The 23,139-nt window shown below is 43.9% G+C and overlaps 1 protein-coding gene across 3 annotated transcripts in view; it reads right to left on the reverse strand.

Annotated features, from left to right (window-relative positions):
- STARD9 (StAR related lipid transfer domain containing 9) overlaps nucleotides 1-23,139 on the reverse strand; it is a 149,491-nt gene that overhangs the window by 40,688 nt on the left and 85,664 nt on the right. For all 3 annotated transcript variants that reach the window (XM_032176011.2, XM_058427310.1, XM_058427311.1), the window contains exons 10-20: nucleotides 20,580-20,647; nucleotides 18,927-19,024; nucleotides 18,338-18,547; nucleotides 18,053-18,150; nucleotides 15,911-15,988; nucleotides 15,387-15,458; nucleotides 11,917-12,096; nucleotides 6,795-6,846; nucleotides 6,321-6,458; nucleotides 5,547-5,629; nucleotides 5,318-5,421 (exon numbers count right to left, since the gene is read on the reverse strand). In XM_032176011.2, coding sequence (XP_032031902.1) covers nucleotides 5,318-5,421; nucleotides 5,547-5,629; nucleotides 6,321-6,458; nucleotides 6,795-6,846; nucleotides 11,917-12,096; nucleotides 15,387-15,458; nucleotides 15,911-15,988; nucleotides 18,053-18,150; nucleotides 18,338-18,547; nucleotides 18,927-19,024; nucleotides 20,580-20,647 — 1,181 coding nt within the window. The remainder of the gene's footprint in view (nucleotides 1-5,317; nucleotides 5,422-5,546; nucleotides 5,630-6,320; nucleotides 6,459-6,794; nucleotides 6,847-11,916; nucleotides 12,097-15,386; nucleotides 15,459-15,910; nucleotides 15,989-18,052; nucleotides 18,151-18,337; nucleotides 18,548-18,926; nucleotides 19,025-20,579; nucleotides 20,648-23,139) is intronic.

Raw genomic sequence — 23,139 nt, forward strand, 5'->3', positions numbered from 1 at the left:
GACAAACAGGCATGGTGTCACAGGCAGCTCATGATGTCACAGTACAGGAGGGGAGAATGGTCATTAAACTGGCATATTCTTAGAGTTGTGGGGTTAGCAGAAACACAAATCCATTTTAGTTAAGGAAAATCACCAGGAAAGTTGTTCTTTTTAAAAAGACACAAAAACATTTTAGCTAAATTCAGAAGTTTGGTCCTTTAAAAAGAATAAAAAGGTGTCTGCTAAAAATATGTTGGAAATATTCAGTAAAGCAGAAGCTCCAGAAACACTGTGGGCATAAAACTCTCTCCTACATATTCAGAGATTGTTACTGCACCTCCATTCCCTGAAACAGAAATCCTCTGTGATCTGGTAGCAAAAGGTAGCTGATAATTTATACACACACCATGCCTGTGTGTGTGACCCAAAAGAGAGCTGGTCTCCACTTGAGAGCTGCTTTCAGTGAATGAGCCCTGGAATAGGATTCAAGAGTTTTAGACTCTACCACACCTTTCAGAGATATATACTGAAGCATTTTCTGGTGAAATATGTCAAGAATTTGTCTAGATCCAGTGAGAGGGAATGAGGGAGAGTGAGTGTGGCTATAAATTAGGTAAGATTAGCCATGAGTTGATAATTTGTGTTGTATTTGAAGTCGTCTATAATAAACAGCTTACAAAAAATTTTAGATTTTTTTCTTTTTTCGAGACAGGGTCTCACTCTGTCACCCAGACTGGAGTGCAGTGGCATGATCTTGGCTCACTGCAACCTCTGCCTCCTGGGTTCAAGCGATTCTCCTGCCTCAGCCTCCCAAGTAGCTGGGATTACAGACATGTGCCACCACGCCTGGCTAATATTTGTATTTTTAGTAGAGACAGGGTTTTACCATGTTGGCCAGGCTGGTCTCGAACTCCTCACCTCAAGTGATCTCCCCGCCTCAGCCTCCCAAAGTGCTAGGACTACAGGCATAAGCCACCACGCCTGGCCTAAAAAATTCTAGATTTTAGTCATGCCTTACTCTGCCACCAGGTTCCTATATGACCATAGATGACTCAGAGGCTTACTCTGAAAACTGACAGCTTCTACCTACTTGCCGACCTTTCCCTGGGGTCACGTAAGGACCTCAAATGCTTTTTCTGCAGGGTATCTTCATCCCTGTCATTTAGGTTTTTAAAGGAGCCAACTGTATGGGCACCCCAGGATGGGCACAGAATGGGAGTGGCTGGGAAGAGTCAGATTCTGCCAGAGGCTAACAAAAAAGTTAGAATCAAGCCTGCTTTATCCAGCCTTCCCTACAATCCCAAGATGTCATGACTTAGAAGCTTGGAGAAGCTTATTGGTTTGATGCTGGAACCGTATCTCAGGCAGTATGACCAGCACGCTGTAAGGGAACCACTTTTTAGGAGATCTACCACTTTGTAGAGCAGAATGAAATCACATGGGTATCACAGAAGAGGTCCATGAATGAAAGCCTATGAGTCCAAATTTGGTCTGCTGCCTGTTTTTATTAATAAAGTTTTATTAGAACACAACCACACCCATTTACTTATGTACTGTCTAGGGCTGCTTTTGCACCACGCTGGCAAAATTGAGTAATTGCAGCACAGACCATATTGCCCACAAAGCCTAAAATACTATCTGGCCTTTTACAGGAAAAGTTTGCCACCCCTGCCTTGGAAGAAATTAAGATTTCATACCACAGCCTTTGGAAGACAGTGAAAGATGGATGGGTGAAGAGTGATAGGTGGAACAGCCTAGGGGAATGGGGGTGGGAGCTGACACAACCACAGTCTCTTCCCAGGGAAGAAGGCTATGAGGTCATTCAATCTGCAACAGGTCCAAGGATGAGGACAGGTCCAGACACTTGAGTGAGTGTGCTCAGAAGACTGGCACTGATTGCTGTGGGCAAAAGGCCAAATATACACAGTGGAGCATACAGAAAGAGGAAGGTTACTCTCTGTTACACAGAGGCTTAGGATAGCAACTGGAATAGAAACCTGTTAATGCCAAACAAATAGAGAAAGCAGTTAACAGGAAATATACATCTATATGTATCATGCTTGTATTAATGCTCCAAATTTTGTCTGACTATAGAAATGGCTGGATTACAAACATGAGCCCATCCTAGACAAACCCAGCTAAGACCCACAGACCACCAGATGCAAGAGGCTGAGACAGGATCTTTATCTGAACTCCCTGAGATTACTCAGTTTCCTTGTCTGGCTTTCTCCTCAACCTTCAGATTTACAATCTGCTTCTCCCTAGAGGGGCACTCCTTACCCTTCACCTAAGAAAGCGGCAGCTATGATATTGTTTCCCGCATAGCCATAGGACCTGCAAGGAGAGGCTGTCTGCTGTGATCTCTATAGATGCAGCACATTCACCCAAGAGGCCACACAGAATGGCCCCTCTGCTAAGCACATTTTGTCAAGTTCCCAGAAAGCAGGTGAAAAAGAAAATAGCAACCTTATGCTACATGTCTGGGTAGATTACAAAGGGCAAGTCTTCATTTACCTGCCAGCCAAGGGATGTCTGTCTTTATCAGGTAATTGCTCTTCATCTCTGGTGGCTCCAGTATCCCCCAGCTGCTGCCTAGACACCTGCTTGTGAGGACTCCACTGCCCTCTCCTGCTTCTTCTCTCACTGCCCTCCCCCAGCCTCGGGGTCTGGCAGCTTCTGCAGCAGATTGCAGCAGCACCTACTTACTAAAGCCGCAGTGGCAGCAGTGGTGGCAGCAGCAGCAGCAACAGTGTCTCCCAGGCTCTAGGCACTTAAGGTTAACCCCCTAAAATTCCAAATGGGAAAATGCCAAGAACACAGGCAATGGTATTCAAAGACAAATTCCTCTCTGGTCCAGATTACTGCTGCAAGGAGAAAAGGAAGGCAGACTGGCCAATTTCCCCTGGCTCTGGAGCCAGCTCCAGCTTTGAAGGCTCCTCATGAATGCTGCTCCAGAGACAAATGAGGGAAAGGAAGCCTGGAATAAAGGGAGGCTTTGGAGCCAACCACATCCAAGAGCAGAGGGAGAGACTCGTAGACACACAACCACAAATCCAGACTGGGAGCCCAGCTGACAATTTATATTTTTCTCTAGTTGTGCAGGTTCCTCTCCCTGGTCCCTTTGCCCAGTCACAGACTTGAGCACCACACCACACCACCTCCACCACGGATTGGTACAGATGCTGGCTACGGTAGCTGGGCAGGACCAGCCCAGCCTACAAGCTCCTAGAGCTGGTGCTCAAGAATGGAGACAGTGGGTGGGAGAGAATTGATTCTGAAATTGCTGTCTTCTCTGAATGAAAGGACACATTCTTGTGTGTCTGAAAGGTCATGTCAGTGCCTGTGGGGCTAGAGAGCCATAGAAGACTTTTAAAAGGCAAGAGAAGAGCACAACACCACGATGTACTCTGGGGTGGATTGGTCAGCTGGGTTGAGACAGGAGGACAGGAAAGAGAAAGGGAGGCAGCCTTGCTGGCAGCAATAGGGGTTGTGAGGTATGTCCGCACTGTGCATATATACTCGCTCTTTCAATCTTTAACACAAGAATCCCTGGAAAACAGATGGCAGTATCGTCTCTTTAGATGTAGGGAAACAGACTCAGAGGTTCACTGACTTGCCTGAGGTCACATAGCTTTTCTGTAGTACAGCCAGGACGTGAACCAGTTTTGTCTGCTGCAATGCATCTCTGCCATTCGCAACTATTTAAGTTGCAGTGTTATTTTCTGTAAACCTCTGAACTCTGGGAAAAACAGATCTTCAGAGTCTTCCCAACACAAACCTTACCTAAAACAGGAGCTACTTTCATGACTTCATTACAAAAAAGGAAAGTCACTCTGACAAAGCAAAAGCTCCAGCCTAAGTCCTGAGTCCACCTTGTGTCACCTCTTCTACCTTATTCGCCATCCCATAGAGCTCTCAGTCACTCAACACTAGGATTATCCTTCGTTAAATTTCTGTTGTAGCATCCTTCACTGAGCAGCTCTCCTAAGAGGACTTGCCTGATGTTCATGCTTCCTAAATCAGAGCATAGTTTGTTTTCCTTTTTTTGAGATGGAGTCTCGCTCTGTCGCCCAGGCTGGAGTGCAGTGGTGCAATCTTGGCTCACAGCAAACTCTGCCTCCCGAGTTCAAGCGATTCTCCTGCCTCAGCCTCCCGAGTGGCTGGGACTATAGGCGCGTGCTACCATGCCCAGCTAATTTTTTGTTGTTGTTCTATTTTTAGTAGAGACGGTGTTTCACCATGTTAGCCAGGATGGTCTTAATTTCCTAACCTTGTGATCTGCCCACCTCGGCCTCCCAGAGTGCTGGGATTACAGGCGTGAGCCACCGCACACGGCCCTGAATCAGAGCACTTCTGCTCCTGTATCCAACATTCCTCACTGCCAAGGTCAGACAAAAGATTGTCTTCATCTGCCATCAAATGCTGCTGGCCTGAGGAAAGAACTGCTGGATCCTTCTGAAGAAACTATGGGCCATGATAACTCCACTGAGACCCTGTGCTCAAGGTGCTTGGCAGCCTCCCAACACCAGTGATGTCACAGGCACCAAGTCCCCTGCTGAAATTTTCTAAAGGAAATCTCTAAGGCAGAGGTCACTTTGATGTACAGGAAAAGAATGACTCCCAGTACCAAATCTGCAAGGCTTCTAGATCTGGGAAGGGTGTTTTATGTAGAAATGGATGAAGTATGAAGTAGAAAAGTAGTTGCCATCAATCCCATAAAAAACTCTGACTCAATGTTTCATAGTTACAATGCAGGCAAAGTGGGTATGAGAGGGTAGAACCAAAGATATTTTCATATTGTTCCTATAGTTTCTGCCCCTCTCTGCACAGTTCTGGATTCTTGGTTAGGAGAAAGAAAGGCTTCTCAGTCACACACTATCTTTAAAAACACAGAGAAAGCCATATGTTCTGGAAGCTATGAGCTCACATACACTATGTGACATATACTATGAGCTCACACACAGGCAGGCCAGAACTTAAGGGAGTATATAGGAAGGTAAGCTCAGAACAAAGATGCCCACAAACACATCACAGCTAAATTTTGTGGAGAGAGAAAAGTGGCCACAGGAACATCAAATAACATACCTCTTTCAGTGATGAAAAAAGTTGAAATACCAAAGAGGAAATGAACAAGGGCCAAAACCACTTCCCTGCCAACTACAAACTTAGCAGCAAGTTCAGCATCATCAAATGACTTGCCCAAGTTGATTCAGACAAGGGCTCATTCAGACCTTGGCTGCTACATTAATCACCCCCCACCCCCACCCTGATCCATGCTGTCATGGACTAAGAAGCGAACCCAGTAGGTTCCACATCAGTATAAGCAGATATTTCTTACCCTTCCTTCCAAAGCAAAGGGGAGAGACCCAGCCGGGAGGCAGTGAGATCTCCATCCAAATCCAGCCACTCCAAAGAGCCACCACCAGCAGCAGCCTCTCCAACCTTGAACAAGGAAGAAAGCACAGTGAGGCTGCTGTCATCACCTCCACCGCTCCCAGCCTGGCTTTTCCTCTAAAAAGTGGAAACAGGGAGGCCAGCAATAACCTAGAAAACACAGCCCTGCTAACCTGCCTTCGCTGACGCAGGACAGCAGCCTCTGCTGGGTGGTTGAATCGGAACTTCTGTGCCTTCCCCAGGGTTATGACAGCTCCTGCAGCACAGAGACAAATGAGAATTCAATCAACAGCTCATGTTTTGGAGTACATACTATGTGTAGGGCACTGTTCTGTGAGACAAAGTCATGCCCTCGATAACTGATAATTTTGCTGAGTCGATATGTATTAATTCTGTATCGCACAGCATACATCTTGAATTAATAAGACAGACAGGAAGAACTCTACTACTCCAAGGGAAAGGAAGTTGAGTTCCAGGTGTAGTAGTCAGGGAACACTTGATGGAAGAGGAGGAATCTCAGTTCAGTCTCAAAGGACAGACAGAATTTGCATAGATTAATAACAGTAGTGGTAATTATAGTAATAATGATAATGAGTGTTTACTGAGTGCCAAGCACACTGTTAAGAACTATAAGGTTCATTCAGTCCTCACAATGATCCTATTATTATCCCCATTTTATAGATGAGGAAAGTGAGGCTCAGAGACTTTCCTAGGGAGACAGAGATAATGAACACAGGTACAAATTTCATAGTTAATTCTTCACTCCGAGACTTTGGAATTAAGGCTTGTTTATGGGAATAGGAACATATTAGAAAATCTTCACACTTGAGGGTGTAGAGGCTGGGTGATCCATTTTTAAAGCCTGCTTCACTGAGCTCTTTGGGCCCATGAGACTGGAGCTGGTCCATCACTCATCTTGGGATAAACAGGGCTGCAGACAGTCCTACCTTGAGTCAGACGGCAGGAGGCAGTGACCTCCCGGCCATTGACTGTACAGCGGGCCCCACGGGCAGGTCGGAGAACAACTACACCACAGGCACTGGTGATAGTGCAGTGGTCTCTCTCGATCCACTGACCCTGCAGGACTACAAAAGAGGTGGTGGTCACTTGGGTGGGAGGACGATCCAGGGAAACACCCTCTCCAATTCTTTCTGTGAAATCAGAATCCAACATCTGGAAGACCTTATACCATAATAAAAGAGGAAGAGCTGACCTGAAACCACCCAGACCTGAAATCCTCCCACCATGTGGGTCTCCCTCTATCACGTCCCAGACCTGAAACCTAGCAGCAGAAAGAGAAGCAGGCCCTGAATACACCAATGATTCCCTTCTTCTTAGAGCATCATCAGAGTCCTCTGAAGAAACCTATCAGGCACAAATACTTGCCCCTAAATGTTGGACTCATACGCTCTGTCACTTACCAATGTCCTGTTCCTGGTCTGAGTCAATCCTTCCTATTTTTGTTGTTCCTTCCTAAAGGGGAAAAAAGCCATTTTAATGAGAATTAAAGGGACAGAACCTTGCCCTACAGGAGAGTCCACATTAGAATGCTCTCACTGTCTTCCCAGCCTCGTCTGTACCACTTCTCATCCCATCCCAGCCTGGTCTGTACCACTTCTCGACTTTGGTCCAGGCTGTTCTGACCCTCTGCCCAGTCACTCTACAGCCCAGGAAGCCCCTGAGATGGTAGAGCTAAAAAATATACCACGAAGCAGCCCAAGCCATTTGCAAAGTCCAACAAGTGTGGGCAAACTCCTTTCTGTCCCATAGCCCAAAGTTAGGGAATAGTTACAGCCATTGGTCAGAAAAATTCTCTAGTCTGAGAAAGTACACGCGAAAGTATGGCTTTTCCCTAAGGGGCAAAGGTTGATGTGGTCCAAGTTTGATCCAGTAAGTCTCAGTCAAACAGGCATTTTGTGAAGATTTATGGAAACACAGGATTTTTACCTTCTTGGTCCGCAGATGAAGTTTAACAGACACCAGATTCTAAGAAGGGTAAAAGCACAAATAGGAGAAAAGCACCTCTAGAATAAAAAAGAACTGGAAGAGAGTGTAAGAGAGGAAGGGGAAACTGGAGTTAGTACAAATGAATCAGTGGATTAGTTGAAGACAAGGCCTTTTAGACCTTAGATTATGGCAAATTTGCTTAAGACCCACATAGCTCTGTTAGGAAAAGACAGCAACAGGGCAACCGGGATGCAAAATTTTAGACATATCTTTATCATTTATTGACTATTCAGTATGTCCTAGGCATTATGCTGAGTACTTTATACAAATCATATTCCTTTATCCTTTAACAACTCAAAATATAGGTATTAACATCTCCTTTTTATTGCTGAGGAATGTGAAGCTCACAAGGGATAAACCCATACCAAATAGGAGAGCTATGACTAGAAATCAGGTCTCTCTGGATCCTAAGCCCCTGCAGCCTTTTCCAACTTCAACATAACACCTCCCCAGTAATGAATGTCTTTTTGTTTGTTTTGTTTTTTTGAGACGGAGTCTTGCTTTGATGCCCAGGCTGGAGTGCAGTAGTGCAATCTCAGCTCACTGCAACCTTTGCCTCCCAGGTTCAAGCGATTCCCTTCCCTCAGCCTCTTGGGTAGCTGGGACTACAGGTGCCTGCCACCACGCCTGGCTAATTTTTGTATTTATAGTAGAGACAGGGTTTCACCATGTTGGCCAGGCTGGTCTTGAACTCCTGACCTCAGGCGATCCGCTAGCCTTGGCCTCCCAAAGTGCTGGGATTATAAGCATGAGCCACTGCACCCGACCAGTAATTTTTTTTTTTTTTTTTTTTTGAGATGGAGTCTCACTCTGTTACCCAGGCTGGAGTGCAGTGGCACGATCTCAGCTCACTGCAACCTCTGCCTCCCAGGTTCAAGCGATTCTCCTGCCTCAGCCTCCCAAGTAGCAGGGAATACAGGTACATGCCACCATATCCGGCTAATTTTTGTATTTTTAGTAGAGACGGGGTTTCGCCATGTTGTCCAGGGTTGTCTCGAACTCCTGACCTCAGGTGATCTGCCTGCCTCAGCCTCCCAAAGTGCTGGGATTACAGGCTTGAGCCACCACGTCTGGCCCAGTAATGTTTTTAAGGAGACCAGAGAATTCGCCACTAGGCTTCACTGTCAGCAGCCAGAGCAGGGAGGTCCCTGACACTCCTCCAAAATAGCTTGCGAGAAGGAAGAATCCTAGCTATAATGAATAAGGCTCTGTCCTCACTGCATCCCCCTCTGTCCCTCCTCTCTGCAAACACAAACAGCCAGAGCTAGCCTTTCTTGCTCAGGCACTGAGGACCACAGAAGTCAACAGATGCTAGCCTCCACAAATACTGTCAAACAGAATCAGAGGGCAGTTCAAGGGAAAAAGGTCGAAACTTTTCATGTGCGTTCAGGGACAGCCCTTCCAAAAAGATAAAGGCTATGGCACATCATAACTTCTAGATTTGCAGGGTAGAAATTACCAACAAAAGGTGATGGCATCTCAGATGAGGACTGAGCTGGCTGGCATATGTGTTCACTGCCCACCCTGCCTCTTTATGTAGGGAGAGTTAGTGGCACAAAGGCAGAGTTAGTGGCACAAACGCAATTACGAGGATGAAGTCCAGCATATCAGTAACCTGGGCTCTCCCTGTCCTTCCCTCTATCCTCTTCCCACCCAACACACTTCCGCAAGGTAACCCAGGGAAAAACAGCTTCCGGGTTGCCAGGGACTAGTTCTAGGTCCGTAACCAACTTAGCAAAAAGCAAACAAACAAACAACAACAAACAGAATCTTGGGCCATTACCGTTAGTACTATTACCTAACTCAAAAGCTAAACAAACAAAATGTGGGGAAAGTACATAAAATGCAGAAATGCCAGGATTAGAAGTAGACTAAATCTCATCACCCAGGTCCACTGGAAATGCACCAGGAAGGGAGTAAAATCCTCACTATGCACTGACTAAGCAATGAAAATCGGCAATCCAGCGGGGCGTGAGGGCTCATGCCTGTAGTCCCAGAAATTTAGGAGACCAAGGTGGGTGGATCACTTGAGGTCAGGAGTTCAAGACCAGCCTGGCCAACATGGTGAATCCCCGTCTCTACTAAAAACACAAAAATTAGCCGGGCATGGTGGTTGTGGGATATGATGAAGTTTCTCTTCAAATAGCCTGATCAATCCTTTATTCTTCAATTCACAGTAACCCCCCACCCCTTTTTTTCCCTTTTCTCTTTTTTTCTTCCTGCCTTTATTACATGCCCAGACATGCCAGGTGTTATCAGTACCAGCTCACATTCCTTTCCTTATTTAAAAAAAAACTAGCTCTCTAGCTCATTGCAGACACCCCTTCCCCCTCTCTCCCTTATGTGCCCACCTTATCTAAAAAGGTTCAAATGTTTAGCTAACCAGGATTAGTTTAGAATGTACGACCCGACCCCAGCCAATGGGGAAGGGTAAAGGGTACAGGAGCAGGACTTTTGTCAGAAATAAAGGCTCTCATGCCCCTTGGTTCAGAGGTGTTCTCATGGCAACTGGCCAAGGAGAAGCACCCCTCTACACAAAAGTAAAATTGCTTTACTAAAAATCCTTGAAGTGTTCAATTTCCTTAAAATTTTAAGCATTATTCCCAACAGTGGTGCACACCTGTAATCCCAGCTATGCAGGAGGCTTAGGCAGGAGAATCACTTGAGCCCAGGCGGTTGAGGTTGCAGTGAGCCGAGATTGCGCCACTGCACTCCAGCCTGGGTGACAGAGCAAGACTCCGTCTCAAAAAAAAAAAAAAAAAAAAAAAAATCAGCAATCCTATCTTCAGATGAGGTCATCATTCATCTCCATGTCTACTATTCAATCTAATAGTCATGTCCTTTAACCCTCTGCTGTGACCCTAAGCTCTACTACTTGATTTCTAGCTTCATCTATTCACTCCACATCCAATCCATGTATCAGATCAGTTCTACTCAAATACTGACCATTTTAATCAATCTGGTCTCTTCCTGACCTCCAATCTCTCTCTGTGCTTCTGACTAATGGGAGGATCTATACAGCCATCTGGTGTTTAGTTTTCTTGCTAAGGTAAAAGTTGCCAGCCACTTCTGCCTCAGGCACTTTCACTAAGAAAATTTATATCCCGTATACCAGAAAATAAGCTACTTTAAATTTTCTGTCTAAGCAGCTCAGTCTCTGACAACTTCCCAAAGGGCTTATCCTAAGAACACCGATGAGCTTTGCTAACATCTCACTTCCATATGCTCTGCAGCACTAGGAAGGAGTCCAATTTCTCCAGGGATAACAGCAGCATTACATACTCCCCAGAAACTCTGTTCTTTTTAAACATCAGCTGGGGATAATTATGAGAATGAAAACTAGATTTTCAGTGAGCACGGGGATTTTGAGCATGGGAAGTACGTTCTGCTGTCCATAGGAACTGTCCTCCCACAGTAGAACACATTGATGAGAACAAGATAAAAGACTCTATCTACCATAGGTCACTAACTCTCAAAACCACTTCAATCAGAAATGAGGACTGGCCTCCAGGTGACACAGAGCCAGGTGGGTCAGGTGCTGTTTGGAAACTTTAATCTTTTTCTAGATGGATGCCTGTCATCCCCTCTTCCCCCACCATCACACCACTCTAGCTCTTTGGATCCTATGTTTTAAGCTTCCTTTACCTACTTTCTCTGTCTCCTTTTCCAGGTAAATGTAGTGATGGAGAAGTGGGAAGTGTACTGTTTATTTGGGGTTGAATGAAGTGGGGGTGTCAGAAGAAAACTTTCAAATCTTCTGAACTCCCCCTTTAGTCTCTGAAAGCCACCTTTTTTAAACATTATTTTTATTTATTTTATTTATTTTTGAGATAGTCCTACTTTGTCACCCAGGCTGGAGTACGGTGGTGTGATCTCAGCTCACTGCAACCTCCGCCTCCTGGGTTCAAGTGATTCTCCTGCCTCAGCCTCCTGAGTAGCTGGGATTACAGGCGCCCACCACCAAGCCCGGCTAATTTTTGTATTTTTAGTAGAGGTGGGGTTTTGCCATGTTGGCCAGGATGGTCTCGAACTCCTGACCTCAAGTGATCTGCCCGCCTCGGCCTCCCAAAGTGCTGGGATTAAAGGTGTGAGCCACCGCGCCCAGCCTGAAAACCACCTTTGAGCAGTCTGTATTTGTAGAGTTTAGGAGCACTAATGGTTATCCTGGTTAGGGTTTCACTCTCCATGACTGTATCCCTATGCTTCAGTAAGCCAGAAAAGGAATATGATAAGCATCATTCTTACTTTAAAATGAGGAAATTAAGGCAAAGAGAACAAAAGTAAGTTACATAAGAACAACAGTAGCAGCAGTTGAAAAACAATTGTTCTGATTTCCAGTCTTCTGCTCTATACATACAAAGGCAAAACAGATCACAATTTGTCAGGTAGACGTTTCCTGAGAGCAAACCTGAAGGCAGCTCTGTAGCATCTGTCTTGATTTCAATTCACAGAAACATGGCTGCTGCTCCTAGCTTTTCCCTCCTTGACCTCTGGGGCCAGTGGCTTAGGAAGAAAAGGATACACCAGCCTCCTCACCTTGAGATGATAGAGCACTACACCTGTGCTGAGCACATCATCCTCCAAGGCCATCAAGTGTGGCAGGCTGGAGTCGATGACCACCCCAGCCCTCCTCCTGTTGATGTCCACACTGTAATGCTCCATGAGGGCCTGCCAATCATTCCACTTCTGGGTCCAGTCTTTAGTCAGCTGGTCTATCTGCAGAGGTATAGGAGGTGATCTGAGATACTCAGCATGGGGAACAGACTAAAGGTCAGAAGTCATTACAATCTATTCCTATTTCCCCAGGGTACTGCTTTCTTATGATCTTCCTGGATACTATTCAAAGCCCCACAGAAGCCCTTGTACCTCCTCCAACTGCAAGCTGTGTTTTCTAAGTTTTCTTCAATAAGCAAGTGTTACTTGTATAAACAGAAGCCCCCTCAATAAATGTTATTTTTAAAGTTTTCTGCAATGGGCATGTATTGTTTTTATAATTAGAAAAAAACATGTTATTTTAAAAAAATTAATTGGGATGTTAGACATCTATGTTTATAATTTCCCTTTCCCCACCCCGGTTTTATATGATCCATACTTGGGAACCCTTTTATGACCTACACACTTCTTTCCCAAAGTACAGTACTTTGAGTTATCATATAAGCTTGCACACGGCTCACAGAACCACAAAGCACTGAGAGGAATCTCCCCAGGTGGAACTAAGACTATATGGAACTTGTCTGGAAGATCATGTAATAAGACAATAAAAACAATAATAACAGTAAAATACTGAGTGCTTACTGTGTACCAGGAACAGAGTTTTAAAAGTAAATATACCTAGGCTTAGAGGCCTTAAGCTAAGACCACCTTAGGGACATGCACAGTGATAAATGTAGGGTACTTCTTCTTCTTTTAGTGGAAACTGATGCCTAAGCATTAAGCTTATCCTGGGAATGGAAGAACTGAGGAAGCTCAGAAAAAAAAAAAATTAGATTTAGCTACGGGCTTCTCTCATAAACAGAATACTTAAAAAAAATTATGCCAGGTTTAGGTACAAGTGCTTTATGTGCCCTAGAAACATTATTTTAATAATCATTGAGTTGAAGTTTGGAAACCAGGAAATTACAGGGTACCTGTAAAGGGCTGGGTTGGATAGGGACCCCTGGCATTGGTGAGTGGCAGGGCACTCTGGCTTACAGTTCAGCCAACCTGGCACAGCTGCCCCTCTGGCCAGCTTTCATCACCTACTCCTACACTGCCTAAGATCATACAGCCAATAAGGGGCAGGTTCAAGTCCAGCTCAGCTGGCCTGCATAATGCAAGAATCATTTTGGAATGATTTTGGCTCCCCTACTTCATCTCTTAGTATAGAGGGATGATATTTTCTGAACCAAAAATCAGAATACATGACTGAAGGAGGAATTTTTTAGAGAAACTTCTAGATGTGTGATTTAGTCTTGAGGTTTACTAAGGGTGACAAAATGTTAACATGGCCAGGATACTTTAATAACATATAAGTATGATGCAACAGAATATTGGAAATTGAACATTTGGTTGTAGGATTTAAATCTAACCTGTCTGCCGGGTGTGGTGGCTCACGCCTGTAATCCCAGCAGTTTGGGAGGCTCAGGCGAGCGGATCACCTGAGATCAGGAGTTTAAGACCAGCCTGGCCAACATGGTGAAACCCCTTCTCTACTAAAAATACAAAAAATTAGCCTGGCATGGCAGTGGGCGCCTGTAATCCCAACTCAGGAGGCTGAGGCTGGAGAATTGCTTGAACCCAGCAGGTGGAGGTTACAGTGAGCCGAGATCACACCATTGCACGCCAGCCTGGATGACAAGAGCGAAAGTCCGTCCCAAAATAATAAAAAATAGGCCGAGTGCGGTGGTTCACACCTGTAATCCCAGCACTTTGAGAGGCCAAGGTGGCCGGATCACAAGGTCAGGAGTTTGAGACCAGCCTGGCCAACACGATGAAACCCCATCTCTACTAAAGATACAAAAATTAGCTGGGCTTGGTGGTGTGAGCCTGTAATCTCAGCTACTCAAGAGGCCGAGGCAGAATTGCTTGAACCTGGGAGGCGGAGGTTGCAGTCAGCTGAGATCGCACCATTGCACTCCAGCCTGGGTGACAGGGTGAGACTCCGTCTCAAAAAAAAATAAAACAAAAAAATAAAAATAAATCTAATCCGTCAACAAAAAAAACTGCCCACCATTTCTTCCTTTTAAATATCTCTGGGGGCCAGGTACAGTGGTTCATGCCTGTAATCCCAGCACTTTGGGAGGCCAAGGAGGGTGGATTACCTGAGGCCAGGAGTTTGAGACCAACCTGGCCAACATGGTGAAATCCTGTCTCTACTAAAAACACAAAAATTAGGCAGGTGTGGTGGTGCACACCTGTAGTCCCAGCTACTTGGGAGGCTTAGGCAGGAGAATCACTTGAACCTGGAAGGCGGAGGTTGCAGTGAGCTGAGATCATAACACTGCACTCCAGCGTGAGTGACAGAGTGAGACTGCCTCTCAAAAAAAAAAAAAAAAAAATTTAAAAAAAGGTCTCTGGGAATCACCATTTATTCTACTTTTCCAAAATGTCTTGTCCTTGCCCTCGCTGGATTACAGCAGTCTCTTTCCTGGTTGGTCCCCTGCTTCCAGTCTTTCTACCTTTCAATTCATCCTGCATACAACTATCATATTAATTTTCCAAAGATACTCCTTTATTATGTCACCAACCTGATTCAAGAAGCTATTAATCCTGTTTACACCAAGTTCAAACCTTCTAAACTTGCCCTAACCTTACCTGCACTACCCTCTACCACAAACACCCATTCTAACCAGCTTAGTCTTCCTCACGGTGTGTGCTTCCACATGGCCTCTCACACCCCTTCCTTCTCCCAGTTTCAAGGCTTTGCTTATGTTATCCCTCCCTCACCCAATGCCTTACCCCTTCTCCCTATGTAACAACCCTAGCAAACCTTCAAGGGCTAGTTCAAGGTCAGTTCTCTGCCTTCCAGCACCAACATATGATGTCTGCTCTGAAAATCCCAAACCATAATGATTTCTTCCTTCCCTAGACTCTTTCATCTAAATCACACGGTTCATGAAACACACCAATCTCTAAATGTGTTTCCAATTAGACTGCAAACCATTCGAGGGCAGGGACCTCTCTGTACCTCTTGCAACATCATGCTGAACATCTATTTGATCCTCAAACAATAAATCCATCTTGGTTGACTGATTTACAGACAAGAAAACAGTCTTTTCCCCCCAGGCTACTCTCACTATCCAAAGGATTTATGAATCCCTGAGAGAACAATACAGAAAGGCAGAAAGCCATTAACAGTCTCCTAGGCAAACACATCCCCTGGTCAAGGCTTAAAGGAAACAAACATTGTCTTTAAATTAGATAGCTCTTCTCTGCCCTGCCAAGGGAGCAACCCTACCTAGCTCAGGAATAATGGAGGGAGCTCCTAGGTGATGTAAAGCACAACTGAGTCCACCCAACACACCCACCTTCAATTCATTTTGGAGAACCAGCTCCTTCAGGTTTTCATCCTTTTCATCATTCAATGAACCGAAGTTTCTCTGCACAAAGATAGAGATGTGCTTTGATATTTTCCTGGTCTGAACTTCAGGTAGGTCCCACCCTTACACTTGGGAAGGAAGGTAAGATGAAGTAAAGGAAAGACTTTATCATTAAAATGAGAAATAAATCAGGAGCCTAAGTATTTGGGCTCATATTGGTACAAAGATGGAAAATACACAGAAATTTTCCTGGAGGGCCCCATTCTCCGTACGTGCCCACACAGGGCAAGGACCATCCAGGCACAAGACAAGAGATGATAAGTGAAAAAATGCCCACACCATCTGAAGCTACACTGAGAAACCAGAGAAATCTCTATTTTGTCTTTGCTCCTGTCTCTGTCTCAGGAGTCAATTGAGAACATAGAATGCAGCAGGGCCCAGACTCTACGGAGAAGAAAAGAGGCTCAGGAGAATTTCAGTTAAGTATGGAAAGGTTCTGACTGTCTGCATACCAGTTCAAAGCTCAGCAGCAGGGCTTTCAGTCTTTCAATCTCTTCTCTGAGTTCTCTAATGAGCTTTACGTTTGCATCCTGAAACAGAGAGAACTCCATCACCACTGATTGTTATCAAGTCCCACTCAGCTGTGAAATGCTATTTGTAATTGGCTTGGAAGAGGTAGATCACTCCTTTGGAGGAGCCTCTACAGCGGTCAATCATTCTCAAGTTGTGGTCCCAGGACCTGCAGCATCCACTTCACTTAAGAACTTGTTAGAAATGCACTTTGGCCCACCCCAGACCTACTAAATCAGAAACTCTGAAGGACTGGGGCCCAGCAGTGTTCTAACAAACCCTCCAGGTGATTCTGAGACACACTAAAGTTTGAGAATCATTTCCCTAGAGGTCAAGCAGGTAACACAAAAGCCAGGGCATGTATAGGCAGTAGGTGCTAACCTTCCTGTATTGTGACTAAGCCTAATACTGCCTAATTACACTGCCTTTTTAAAACAGCCTACATATGGGTTATGTCTGTGTATGTGTGTGTGTGTGTATACACGTGTGTATATATACATATATACATGTGTGTATATACGTATATACATGTGTGTATATACGTATATACATGTGTGTATATATGTATATACGTGTGTGTATATATGTATATACGTGTGTGTATATATGTATATACATGTGTGTATATATGTATATACATGTGTGTATGTATATACGTATATACATACATACATACATATACACACACACATATATATATGTGTATATATGTATATATGTAGTGTATGTCTGGCCACCAGCTATGTTCCCTTCTCTGGAACTTCTCACTGAAATTGTGAAAGAATGTTTGGAAAATTCTCATTTAGCTTTCAAAAACCAATGAATAGTTCCGTGTGGGCAGAGGAGAAAAACAATAGAAAGAAAAAATATTAAAGGATAAACAAAAACCAATGAATTCCTACACTCTCCTTTTAATCTAAACAGAGAAGTCACCACAATTTGCATAGAGAAAAATAAAACACAGACAACTTGCATAAAAAAACACAGGCGTAAGACTGGGCACCTTGGCCCACACCTGTAACCCCAGCACTTTGGGAGGCTGAGGGGGGAGGATCATTTGAGTCCAGGAGTTTGAGACCAGCCTGAGCAATATTGCGGGACCTTGTTTCTACAAAAATTTTTTTTGAAAATTAGCCTAACATGGTGGCATGCACCTGTGGTCCCAGCTACTCAGGAGGCTGAGGTGGGAGAATCACTTAAGCCCTGGAGGTTGAAGCTGCAGTGAGCCACAGTAGTGCCACTGCACTCCAGCCTGGGCAACAGAGCAAGACCCCTTTCTCAAAACAGGCAAACAAATACAAAAACACAGGAATAAACCAACATAAATTCAAAATAAAAGCAGTAAACAAACTTTTTAAATGAACTTCCTTAGAGTGAGCCATTATTGCACCACTGCACTCCAGCCTGGGTGACAAAGTGAGACCCTGTCTCTAAATATAAAATAATAAAATAAAAAATAAATGACCTTTCTTACAGTAGTAATGGTAAACTAAGAAATCTTAAGAAGAACGGCCTTAGGCCGGGCGCGGTGGCTCACGCTTGTAATCCCAACACTTTGGGAGGCCGAGGCGGGCGGATCACGAGGTCAGGAGATCGAGACCACGGTGAAACTCCGTCTCTACTAAAAATACAAAAAAAAAAAAAAATCAGCCAGGCGTGGTGGCGGGCGCCTGTAGTCCCAGCTACTCGGAGAGGCTGAGGCAGGAGAATGGCGTGAACCCGGAAGGCGGAGCTTGCAGTGAGCCGAGATTGTGCCACTGCACTCCAGCCTGGGTGACAGAGTGAGACTACGTCTCAAAAAAAAAAAAAAAAAAAAAAAAAAAAAAAAAAAAAAAAAAAAAAAAAAGAAGAATGGCCTTAGAGAAGTATCTAAAATAAGTTATTCATAAAAGGTTACTGAATGAAGGCAGTAGAGATAGGAAAGAAGGAGATGACAGTACAAGAAAGAATTCTACTCCCTCATCATTTGGAGGACAAGTCTGGGAAGTTCAGGTGAGTACAAAGAGAAAGAAATCAATGAGAGAAAAAAAAAAATAAAGCTTTGTGTAAACTATACCAGACCAGGACTTATGAAAAGGTCTCACCTCATTTACTCGTGGCTTGTTGATAATGTTTTTGGCACTGGATGCATATCTCAGTGTGCTCATGGTCTCACTGTAGCTTGTGTGTGCAGGAGACACCGCTGAGGTAGAAGGAGAAAGTTTAAAAACATGCCAGCCCGTCCATCCCAGCCCTTAATCACTTGCCTTGCTACTACTGCCCATGCTGTATAAGACCCCTGATGAAATGAGAAACCTTGATGGTCATGGCCCTTTCTCTGAGATTGAGTACCAGTCCCAACACAGATCCAGCTCTGGCATCCCACTCACTGGCAACCATGATGGTTTTAGAGTTGCCTCCAAGGCTGTCCTTCAGCAGCCAGGTCAACACAGAGTCTCGGTATGGGATATAAGACTGCCTTCGGGAGGGTGCCCCTCCAATGCTGGTCCCAGAAGGAGAGCTAAGGATCCCACTGTCACCACCATTGCTGACTGAGCTGTTGAGGCTCTGGCAGCTGCTGAAAACTTGGGAGTTCTGGGCTTAAAAGATCAAAAAAGAAAATGGAAGAAAGAAGGAATTATGAAGCAAATATATTAAAACAAAACAATGGTTGGAGAACACAGACTTAAGTATCATATTTCCTAATCTCTTTCTGCATACAATAGGGTATTTTAGGTATCCCTAAAGACTTTAGACTCATGATATGGAATGTTTGAGCCACATAATTTTTTAGACTCCCCTCTTTTAGAAATGATGGTAGTAGGATAGCATTCTACTCTAAAACCAAGGACAAATATCAATTTTCATGCCCCAAACCAGAAGGTAACCTTATCAAAAGGAACCCTATTGTGACAAAATGAAAACATGAGTTATTTTCCAAAATCTCCCTCCCACTCCCATTATCTATCAGCAAAGTACCTAAGGTGGAGATGACAATTCCCAGAGTCACAAGGGACTTGTTGATATTGGCTCCTTCAGTAATGCGGTCCTTACAATAACTGGGATCTGCTCTTTCACTAAAACACAGTCAATGAAAAACAAAAACAAAAGCAAATAAGACACTATTCTTTACAATGCTGTTGAAAAATACTATCCTTTATTCTGTATGTCATGCTGTAAAAGACGCACATAATAAATTCCTTTTAGAATTCAGTTCCAGAAGAAAATGTTACCACCTTGTAATGAACTGGACTTTTTCTGCTTCCCAGGCAATAAAAATCAAATAACTCATTATGTTTCTGTTTTTATTTTGACTGTCAGAACACTTTATGCTAAATGTAGTGCTCATTTACAGTAATGATATTAGCACGGCTTTTTGGTATATTCACTTCTCTATTGTTTTAAATTCTTGTATTTATAGCTTTATGGTATTTGTGCCATTAGCTGACAACAGTTTTGAATTTTTTTAAGTAAATGGGAAACATTAAAAATTCACACTTCCAGTTGGCTGATAATAGTTTCTTTCAAACAGCACTTAGTTCTTAAGGGAATACTGTACCATATTGTTTTAAAATAAGAAAATTTGCCTTATTTCATCTTACCCTTTCTTGTGATCACATTATCCCCCTCAAGACTACTTCTTTCTAAATACATATGTAACTATAATTCATGCTCCCTTCTAATACCTACAAGGCAGTATCTTCTCAACCTTTCAAGATTTTTTAAACTTTTTTTCTTTAGAGATGGGGTTGAGCTATGTTGTTATGTTGCCCAGGCTGGCTTCAAACTCCTGGGCTCAAGTGATCCTCCCACCTCAGCCTCCTGAATAGCTGGGACTATAGATGTGCACCACCAAGTAAAACTTTTTTTTTTAAGTAAAGAACTGCATAAAAATCAATATTAAATAAAGAAAAAATAAAATCAATATTAAATCAAAGAGAAAAATTGTACTAATTCAGTTACCTTCACTGAAAGCAATGGTTTCTTAAATTTTTCCCATACATTAGAATCACCTGGGCAGCTTTAACAATATCCTGATGCTTGCACTCCCACCAACCTCACTAATAATCTGACTGATCTGAGGTATAGGTATGGGGAGTTTTAAAAGGTCCTCAGGTGGCCAGCTGCAGTGGCTCACGCTTGTAATCCCAGCACTTTGGGAGACTAAGGCAGATGAATCGCCCAAGGCCAGGAGTGCGAGGCCAGCCAGGGCAACATAATGAGATGTTGTCTCCACAAAAAAAAAAAAAAGCCAGATGTGGTGTCATGTGCCTGTAGTCCCAGCTACTCCAGAGGCTGAGGCAGGAGGGTCACTTGAGCCCAGTAGTCCAGGGTTACAATGAGCCATGATCATACCACAGCACTCCAGCCTGGAGCCTGGGCAACAGAGTAAGACTGTCTCAAAAAGGAAAACGTCCTCAGGTGATTTAATGTGCAACCAAGATTGAGAATCCCTGATGTAGAGGAACTTTTCGGCCCCTAGAAAATAACTTCTTAACCTAGCATTTGAAGGCTTATTTCTTTTGTAATATTCTCAGGATGACTGAAATGTGAAAAAGATTGGAAAAGCTTATTCCCTGTAAAACAGGCAAGAACAAGAGTAATTCCCCTTAGCTTTGAAATCCTAATTACCTGCCTGCTAGGTCCACAAGGTTGATCTTGCTAGCCATTTCAGAAGGGAGGTTGTTCTCCAGGATTGCCTAGAGGAGAAAACATTAAAAGCCTGTCATTTGGAACAATTTGTATTGTTTTCCCCTTAGACACTCTTCTAACCAAGGTGATATTTTGGATTTTTATCCAATTCACTCAACAAATCTGTATTCTAAGGTGATGTAAACTAGGTGAGCTCTCAATATCTGACAGATAAAATCAATAGGGCCCTGGATCATCACTTTAGAAAAACAAAACAAAACAAAAAACACCAGCAGAACTTACAGACTAAGAACACAAACTTCCATGAAGTTTGCTGAGCACAACTTTCAGTGGCATCAGGAATTTCAATACAATTTACCATGCAAATGCTCAACTCCCTCCCGGGGGGCTCTGACTCTTATTAGCAGAGAGCCACAGCATGTGGGTGGCCTCTGATGGTCTCTTCCTAACCTCAGTCACAGCACCTTAACTTGCCAGGGTAGAAACTGCCCTGTAAGTTCTATTTAGCGCCATCCAGCCCCCAAGAATAAACTACTCTGCCCCCAACCCTGATTCAATGTCGGTTTTGTTATTTTGTTTTAGAAATTGTTAATTTTTGTTTTTGTGTGTGTTTTTTTTTTTTTTTTTTGAGCTGGAGTTTTGCTCGTTACCCAGGCTGGAGTGCAATGGCAAGATCTCAGCTCACTGCAACCTCTGGCCTCCCAAGTTCAAGTGATTCTCCTGCTTCGGCCTCCCAAGTAGCTGAGCTTACAGGCATGCACCACCAGTCCCGGCTAATTTTGTATTTTTAGCAGAAACAGGGTTTCACCATGTTGGCCAGGCTGGTCTTGAACTCCTGAACTCAGGTGATCTGCCTGCCTCGGCCTCCCAAAGTGTTGGGATTACAGGCATGAGCCACTGCACCGACCAGAAATTGTTAATGTTATACATCATCAACCGAATGTAGTTTTAAGAATATTTCAAATAATCCCCAAATCCCTCAAGCCTTTGCAGTCACTCTGTTCCCATCCCCAGCTTGAAGCAATCACTTAACTTTCTATGTCTGTAAGTCTGCCTTTTCAGAATGTTTCACATAAATAGAATCGTACGTCTGGCTCTTTTCACTGTACATAATTGAGATTCATCCATGTTAAGGCATCCATCAACAGTTCATTCATTTTTCCTGCTATTATTCCATTGTGTGGATATACCACAGTTATCCATTTGTCTTTTGATGGATGTGCGGGTTGTTTCTATTTTGGGGTAATTACAAACAACAGTTATGGACATTTGTGCACATCTTTCTATGGACATTTCTCTTGGATAAACACCTAAGAGTAGAATTGCTGGGTCATATGGTAGGTATATATTTAACTTTTTAAGAAACTGCTAGGCTGGGCACAATGATTCACGCCTGTAACCCCAGCACTTTGGGAGGTGGAGACAGGTGGATCATGAGGTCAGGAAATTGAGACCATCCTGGCCAAAATGGTGAAAGCTCGTCTGTACTAAAAATACAAAAATTAGCCAAGCGTGGTGGCGGGCACCTGTAGTCCCAGCTACTCAGGAGGCTGAGGCAGGAAAATGGCATGAAGCCGGAAGGCAGAGGTTGCAGTGAGCCAAGATTGCACCACTGCCCTCCAGCCTGGGCGACAGAGTGAGACTCCATCACAAACAAACAAACAAAACAAAAACAAACACAAACAAAAAAAACCCTGCAAAACTCTTTTCCAAAGTTGCTGTACCATTTACATTCCCACCAGTAGAGCAGTGTATGAAAACTCCTGCTCCTACACAACTTGCTGATATTTAGTATAATTTTAGCCATGTTAAAAGGTGGGTAGTGGTATCTCATTTGGTTCTAATTTGTATTTCCCTAATGAATAAGGATGTTGAGAATTTTTTCAACTACTTGTCACTAGCATACATATTTTGTTTAGTGAAATGTCAGTTCAAAATTTTTGCCGTTGTTTTGTTTTCTTACAGTGTTTAGAGAGTTCTTTATATATAATTCCTTCATCAGATGTATGTTTAGCAAATAAGTTCTACCTATCTGTTGCTTTTCCTTCTTTCCTTCTTCTTTTCTCTCTTTCTTTCTTTCGAGGGAGTCTTGCTCTGTCACCCAGGCTGAAGTGCAGTGGCATGATCTTGGCTCACTGTAACCTCTGCCTGCTGGGTTCAAGCAATTCTCCTGCCTCAGCCTCCCGAGTAGCTGGGATTACAGGTGCATGCCACCAAGCCTGGCTAATTTTTGTGTTTTTAGTAGAGACAGGGTTTTCACCATCTTGGCTAGGCTGGTCTTGACCCCCGACCTCAAGTGATCCGCCCACCTTGGCCTCCCAAAGTGGTGGGATTACAGGCATGAACCACCGCACCTGGCCTGCTTTTCTTTTTATTCTCCTAATAGTGTCTTTAAAAGTGCAAAAGGGGCCAGGCCCAGTGGCTTATGCCTGTAATCCCAGCACTTTGGGAGGCAGAGGCAAACTGGATTGCTTGAGGTCAGGAGTTCGAGAGTAGCCTGGTCAACATGGTGAAACCCCGTCTCCACTAAAAATACAAA

This window comes from Hylobates moloch, unplaced genomic scaffold (genome assembly GCF_009828535.3).
Source record: "Hylobates moloch isolate HMO894 unplaced genomic scaffold, HMol_V3 SCAFFOLD_14, whole genome shotgun sequence".
In the NCBI taxonomy this organism is placed as follows: Eukaryota; Metazoa; Chordata; class Mammalia; order Primates; family Hylobatidae; genus Hylobates; species Hylobates moloch.